Source organism: Tiliqua scincoides, chromosome 5 (genome assembly GCF_035046505.1).
Source record: "Tiliqua scincoides isolate rTilSci1 chromosome 5, rTilSci1.hap2, whole genome shotgun sequence".
NCBI lineage: Eukaryota > Metazoa > Chordata > Lepidosauria > Squamata > Scincidae > Tiliqua > Tiliqua scincoides.
Window position 1 is genome coordinate 135,138,422 of NC_089825.1, and position 7,524 is coordinate 135,145,945.

The following is a 7,524-nucleotide window of genomic DNA, read 5'->3' on the forward strand; positions in this document are numbered from 1 at the left end:
TTCCAGCACCTTTTTTATGCAGCCCCCCCCCCGCACATAACGTGACCTTAGGCAGCCACCGCCGCTGCCTGGAAGGGAGACTCTGGAGCGGCTTGCAGGGAAGGGGGTGAGCGACAGGCAGGCAGGAGGAGGAGGAAGAAGGGGGCTGCCCTCCAAGCACCAGCAGCTGCCGCCGCCTGGAACGGAGACTCCAGAGCAGCTTGTGGGGAGGGGGGTGAGCGGAAGGCAGCTAGGCAGGGAGGGAGGAGGAGGAGGAGGAGGAGGAGGAGGAAGGGAGCTGCCCCCCCAGTGCCAGCAGCCTCTGCCGCTGCCTGTAAGGGAGACTGGAGTGGCTTGTGGGGAGGGGGGCAAGCGGCAGGCAGGCAGGCAAGGAGGAGGAGGAAGAAGGGGGCTGCCCCCCAACAGTGTTCCGGCACCTTTTTTTATGCAGCCCCCCCCGCGCATAACGTGACCTTAGGCAGTCTCTGCCGCCACCTGGAAGGGAGACTCCAGAGCAGCTTGTGGGGAGGGGGGGCAAGTGGCAGGCAGGCTCCAGAGTGGCTTGCCAGCAGGCAAGCAAGAGGATGGGAGAGTGGCAGAGGCAGGGGGCTGCTGATCCAAAGTGTCGGGACCCTTCTGAGAGAAGGGCTCCGAAGCAGTTTGAGAGGGCAAGGGAGGGGGGAGAAGCAGGAGAGCCGCCACTGCCACCCCAACCGCCTGGAGCTGCCTGGCTCGGATGAGTTTGGGGTTTGTCTCACTCATTGCTTCTCACCCCGCTCAGTAGCTGCTCTTTTTTTTGGGGGGGTGAGAATTTAGAAAGGGATGAGTTGGGCTATAGTCCTATCTACAGTTTCCTGGGAGTAAGCCCCATTGACTAGAATGGATGTACTTCTGAGTAGACATGTCTAGGAGTGGGTTCAAAGAGAGACTGCCACTCTCAAAGGCTACAATCCTAGCCACACTTTCCTGGGAGTAAGCCCCATTGACTATAAGGGGACTTACTTCTAAGTAGACATGCCTAGACTTGGGCTCTCAGGCTAAAATCCTAGCCTCACTTTCCTGGGAGTAAGCCCCATTGACTAGAATGGATGTACTTCTGAGTAGACATGTCTAGGACTGGGTTCAAAGAGAGACTGCCACTCTCAAAGGCTACAATCCTAGCCACACTTTCCTGGGAGTAAGCCCCATTGACTATAAGGGGACTTACTTCTAAGTAGACATGCCGGCTTGTGCTGAGCCAGTGTCTGTGTTGGTCAGTCTGTAAGTGTAGCAGGCATGCTTATAGCTTGATTGCAACCCTGTGTGCCAGCAATGTTCAGGATCAGGCCCTAAGTCATTATTGCTGAACGATAATAATGAATGCTTCTGAGATGTCCAGGAAAATCAATAGGGTCACATTTCTCCCTTGGATGTGGCCAGTGAAGGTAACGAACTGGAGAGACCTAGCTAGTCTCTTTTCTGAAACTTTGCCAGAAGCCAGAGTGATAGAGAGATTAAAATAATGCATATCAAACAGAATCATCTGGAGTTGAAATGAAACTGCATGACACACTGCTAAAATGTGTCATGAAAAGATTGTGATTCTCCATTGTATTGGATGAAGAGCTGACTGTAACTGGAGAAATGAATCATAAAGACATTGTTTTATTCTATGTAGACAACATACATATTGCAGTAGGCTGGACAATATAAGGAATGAAGATGGGATCTGTGACTCATTTCATAGACTCATCAGAGGAAGAGAGCTGATGATCAGACATTATCAGATTATCAGACAGATTATCAGACATTCTAATGCTTTCTTCTTATTAACTTTTCCCTTTTGTTCAAGTCAGGTCTTGCTATAATGATATAGCACTTGGGGAAAAAAATGCAGCCCAGGAGCCCAGTACTAGAGGCCAAGATGGAGAAGATCTCCACAGCCACCATGGCTTTTCCACTTGTGCTCAGGTAGGTTGGCACAAAGGACAGCCACACGCTGCAAAAGACCAGCATGCTGAAGGTAATGAACTTGGCTTCATTGAAGCTGTCAGGTAACTTCCTGGCTAGGAAAGCCACAGTGAAGCTGACTATGGCCAGAAGGCCCATGTAGCTCAGGACACAGTAAAACATGGTGAGTGACCCTTCGTTACATTTCACTATGACTTCTCTTACCAGTGAATGCATATCCAAATCTGGGAATGGGGGAGAAGCAGCTAACCAAAGAGCACAAATACTGATTTGAACAAGAGAACAGGACAAGACAATAGAATGTGACAATCTTTTCCCCATCCATTTCCGAAAAGTGTTTCCTGGCTTGTTTGCCATGAAAACCACAACCACTGTGATGGTTTTGGCTAAGATAGAAGAAACAGCAATGGAGAAGATGAGGCCAAAAGCTGTTTGTCGAAGGAGACAGGTCACCTTATTAGGCTCTCCAATGAAGAGCAAAGAGCAGAGGAAGCAAAGGAGGAGAGAGACGAGGAGAAGGTAGGTGAGGCTGCGGTTGTTGGCTTTGACAATGGAAGTGTCCCGTTGCTTGATGAAGATTCCCAGCACCAGAGCTGTGATCAGAGAAAAGAGAAGAGCCAGGACAGTGAAGATGGTTCCCAAAGGCTCTTTACAAGAGAGGAAGTGTGGCATCTTGGGAATGCATTGGTCTTGTTTCTCATTGGGATACTGATCTTCTGGGCAGGCGATGCAGTAATCCATGTCTGAAAGAGGAACACATTCTCTCTTTAAACCTAAAAGAATGGTACTGAGCAGAGTGACCTGCTTTGTCAATATCTACCTCAACCTGTAACTTTGATGTGCAGCACTGGGCACTGGGCAACCCTGGAGCACTGGTATCGCTGCCCCACAAAACTTCAGATGGTGATAAGCATGGCTCTTTTCACTCTCCTCACTGCCTAGTGGGAACATCTTTGAGTAGTTGGGGTACTGGATATAGAGCTGGCATAAATCTGTCAGGCTGACTGATGCCACTGTTACCACCAGTTAAGACCACTGATGGACAGTCTCTTTGGGCCACTGCCCAACGTTGTTGAATTCCGACACCACCCCAGTCATTGTATCTCAAAATTCATAATGCAAAAGATCAAAAATAAGTCACACTAATACCTTTTCCAACTGAGAGAGAATGGAGAGGCTAGCAGTGGGAATTTTGAGGGAGGGAGGTGGTGGATTCTGGTGGGCAAGGGGGGGCTTTAGAGGAGGGTGGGGGTGGATCCTGGTGGCAGTGCATCAGGCTTGGATTCCTGAAGCCCCACCTCAGAACATCCCCTGGGTCACTTCAAACTTATGCCAGCAAAATGGAGAGCATAGGGTCCAAGGTGACCCATGGGTGATCCAACAACTTACAGCCCAAGTCTATGCAAGTCTACTCAGAAGTAAGCCCCATTAGTGTCAATTGTGACACCTCCCAGAAAAGTGTCAATTGTGACACCTCCCAGAAAATTGTGGATAGGATTGGGCTGTAAGAAGGTAAGTGACACACACACACACACACCCCTCTGGTTGTCATAGCCCAAGTGACCTTGGGATAACTTCAGTTAGAGCCCAGTCATCTCCCCTCCTCACCTTAGAATGCAGTGTACAGTTTTGGGCTGAAAATTAAGTTATTGCAAGGTTATAGGTGCTTCTAATAATACATTTAAATTCATATACCTTAACAGTATACTGCTTACCTTCTTTGTTTGAGATCAGGCCTTCTTCACAAGGATCACAATCATAGCAGCAAAATTTCTCCCCTTCCTTGGCTGTCCTGCTGTAACCAGGGTGGCAATTGTCATTACAGACTGATAAGGGAGGCACCTATTCTTAAATAAAAGGAGAACTTCACAGTGATAATGTTTTAGGGAGATTTTGCTACACAAATGCTCTTCTGGTTAATGTGAGGGGTCATGATATTGGCTGATAAGACCTGTGAGCTCCCAGGGGCATGCTCTCTGTGATGAATACTTTCTGTCATATAAAGATGCATTGCAGTTCATACATACAAATATCTATCACATTTTATCTATCACATTTTTATATCGCCCTTCCTCCAAAGAGCTCAGGGTGGTCTACATGGCTGCTCCCTTTTTTCCTCACAACAACCCTGTGAGGTAGGTGAGGCTGAGAGAAAGTGACTGGCCCAAGGTCACCCAGGGTACTTCATGGCTGAGGGGGGATTTGAACCTGGATCTTCCTGGCCTGAGTCTACCTCCCAAACCACTACACCAACCTGGCTCTCATACTGCTACTTGTATCTTCAAACAAAACAGTGGTTCATCTATATAAGAACAGAGGACAACAAACGATTGAGAGAAATGTACAAATAAAGTATAGTAAGAAGGAATATCTATGGTCTCTTAAGCCACCAGTCTTTGATGATGTCATTTCTGAGCATTGCCCTGAAATGGTGCCCTCCTATTTCATTCAATTACTGATGTACTTGGCAAATATCAGTGTAATACTGATGTAAAAATATTGACGTAATCAGTAATAAATAAGACATATCATTTTGAACGTAGTGCTAATATATTCCTACTTGAGTCAAGTCTTCATGCCATTCAATTCTGTCCTCATTAATGATAAATTCTTTGCCTGGACAAGCCTGAGGATCCATGCTTCCCACTTGAACTCTGATATAGGAGTCATTTTGGAAAGTGACCAAGTTTGTAATATCAAACCCAGCTGCTAATTCTCCATGTTGGTTAAACTTAAGTTCATCTCCACAAGTGTTGTTGAATGAGATCCTATGAAGAAGGAAGTGGAGCTAAGTGGAAAGAAAAAGAGACTTGTGTGACTCTAACTTAATGCGATATTCCCACTAAGTGTTTTTGAAATGAGCATTCAAATCGGATTTAGGGCCCAATCCTATCCAACTTTCCAGCATCGATAGAACTGATGCTATGTTCTGCGGCAGTGATTTTCAACATTTTTTGTCTCACGGCACACTGACAAGGTACTAAAATTGTCAAGGCACACCATCAGTTTTTGGAAAATTGACAAGGCACACCATGCTGTTGGTGGGGGCTCATATCCCCAATGGTCCTATTAAAAAAATGACCTTCTACCAAACTCCTGCAGCACACCTGGAGACCATTCGCGGCACACCAGTGTGCCACGGCACAGTGGTTGAAAATGGCTGTTCTGGGGTATGCACTGCATCCTGCAATGGGTGAATAGTCACGGAGGCCTTCTCAAAGTAAGGGAACATTTGTTCCCTTACCTTGGGGCTGCATTGCAGCTGCATCAGAATCCAGTCCTATGCCTGTCTATTCAGAAGTAAGTCCCATTATAGTCAATGGAGCTTACTCCCAGCAGTGTGGATAGGATTGCAGCCTCAGTGTTGGAAAGTTGGAAAGGATTGGGGCCTTAGATGGTTTTGCACTAGAACAGAACCAGGATATGAATATAATTATTTTGCAGTTAAGGGCTAAACATACTTGAGTTATCATGCACAAGAAAAATGTGGTAAACCATTGATCAGTATAATTTATCAGTTGATTATAGGAGGATTTGTACAATAATTCCAAAATCAATTCTTTGGAGCAGGGGTGCCCAAACTCCAGTCCAGGGACCACTTGCGGCCCTCAGGGACTCACAATCTGGCCCACAGGGAGCCCCCCAGTCTCCAATGAGCCTCTGGCACTCTGGAGACTTGCTGGAGCCCCTGCTGGCCCGATGCAACTGCTTTCAGCATGAAGATGACTATTTGTCCTCTCACATGAGCTGTGGGATGAGGGTTCCCTCCACTGCTTGCTGTTTCACAGCTGTGATGCAGCAGTGGCAGCAAAGGAAAAGCTGGCCTTGCTTTGTGCAAGGACTTTTATAGACCTTAAGCTATTGCAAGACCTTCATTCATTCATATGAGTTCCATCTCTAATATATTCATTTATGTAAATTACTTATGTAAATTTATTCAAATTTGAAATGAAAATTAATCTGGCCCCTGACACAGTGTCAGAGAGATGATGTAGCCCTCTTGCCCAAAAGTTTGGACACCCCTGCTTTGGAGGCACAATTAGGGTACTAATATCGTCTGTTTTTTACTCCATTAATCTCTTGCTAGCAAGTGAAGGAATTTGGAAAGATAAAGAAGATGGATGCCAATTATATATATAAGGCCCAAATCATATATATAAGGCCCCAACCAGCATTCCAGCTCTGGCATAGCAGTACCATTGGGGCATCATGTGCTGCATCCTGAAGTTGGGGGGCAGACCTGGAGGCCTCCTCAAGCTAAGGGAATGTTTGTTCCCTTACCTGGGACCTGCATTGCCCTTGCTTTGGTGCTTTGGAAAGTTGGTTAGGATTGCACTGTAAATCAATGCTATTACCTGCCAGGGGTCAATGTCCAGCCCGCCTCTGTCCTCTAATGGTCTGTGCCTGGGTCCTGATGAATATATGAGATGTAAAGCATGTGCCACAGCATAGACAGCATTATAGATACTGTAGCTGTGGCCAGTCATGTCCATTTCAAAAACAGGTGCAGGGAGGGTCTCCAGGTCCTCTTCCCCAGTACAGGATACTCTGCTGTTTGTTGGTGAGCCTAGCTTTGGAAATGAACAGTCAAATGCTTGCTCCCAGAAATGCTTGATAAAACCATCTCTTCTTGCCTCCAAAGGGTCTCGATTCTGAAGAAATTCAGTGAATCCCAGATGCTCCTTTGAGTGAATTGTGAAAGAGAGAGCACCATGAAACACACCATCCCTGAACGGTTGTATATTCAACATCTTGTAATAGGTGTTGCTTGTGAAATCGGTTTGGGCTGTCGTAATCCATACTTTCCCAATGAGGACTTTATCTCCAGAAACCATTACAGGGATCACAGTTCTCATTGCCGATATTGTATTTGCTAACCCTACGATGGTTGTTGCTTCCCCGTAGACAACAATGGCATTGGCTTTGCTCGTCATAAGAATTGGAACTTGTTTCAGGAATGTCTTAATAAGTACATCTATCTTCAGAGATGGAAGTTGGTTATCACATCTTTCAGTGAAGGCTGAGCAGATCCCCCTCTTGGACAACATCGGTTCCAAGACTTGCAAGAAATGTTCTCCAGCTTCATTGTTCATGGTGATGAGTCCGACCCATTTCCAACTGAAATACAGAAGTAACTGAACAATTCCCAGGTACTGAAGGGCTTCATTGGGAACCATGCGGTAGAAGGAAGAGAAATGAGATTGGTCACTTGTTGTTGGTTCAAATGAGCCATACGAAAACTTTGAAAAAGATGGAATATCATTTTAGAGAGGGAAGTAGATTTTTTAATGTTCCCTTTACTCATTTTTTGATGTGTTTATGTACTTTTAAAACTTTATTTCTACCATGTGTGCTGTAGACAGGAATAATCATGGTAATTTATGCCAATTTATCGAGTAAAGGCACGTAGTTCAAGTCATCTTTCTTACAGAACTTGAAAATCATCTATATATTTCAAATATTGGAGACGACACAGAGAAGAAGAGGATTGTATAAACACAAATCAAGCAGGGAGTTAAACTAGATGACCTTGTGTGTCCTTCCAACTCCTTAATTCTACAATGCTATGAATTATGTGTGAGATTAAGCCTAATT

At 45.7% G+C, this 7,524-nt stretch overlaps 1 protein-coding gene across 1 annotated transcript; it reads right to left on the reverse strand.

Moving 5' to 3' along the window:
- Positions 1 to 1,770: 1,770 nt before the first annotated feature.
- LOC136654384 (vomeronasal type-2 receptor 26-like) lies at positions 1,771 to 7,106 on the reverse strand. The gene is made up of 4 exons (XM_066631367.1): positions 6,285 to 7,106; positions 4,490 to 4,717; positions 3,645 to 3,771; positions 1,771 to 2,672 (listed from the first exon to the last, which is right to left on the reverse strand). Exons 1-4 carry the CDS (start codon positions 7,104 to 7,106, stop codon positions 1,771 to 1,773), a joined length of 2,079 nt encoding a protein of 692 aa, XP_066487464.1.
- Between the last annotated feature and the right edge of the window lie 418 nt (positions 7,107 to 7,524).

Excerpts from the sequence above, each read along its gene's own strand:
- LOC136654384 (XM_066631367.1), bottom strand. The coding sequence starts at position 7,106 with ATGGTTCCCAATGAAGCCCTTCAGTACCTGGGAATTGTTCAGTTACTT. Across the intron at positions 4,718-6,284 it reads TGGACATTGACCCCTGGCAG|CTCCACTTCCTTCTTCATAG; the intron begins GTAATAGCATTG and ends CTTTCCACTTAG. Across the intron at positions 2,673-3,644 it reads CCTGATCTCAAACAAAGAAG|ACATGGATTACTGCATCGCC; the intron begins GTAAGCAGTATA and ends TTCCTCTTTCAG.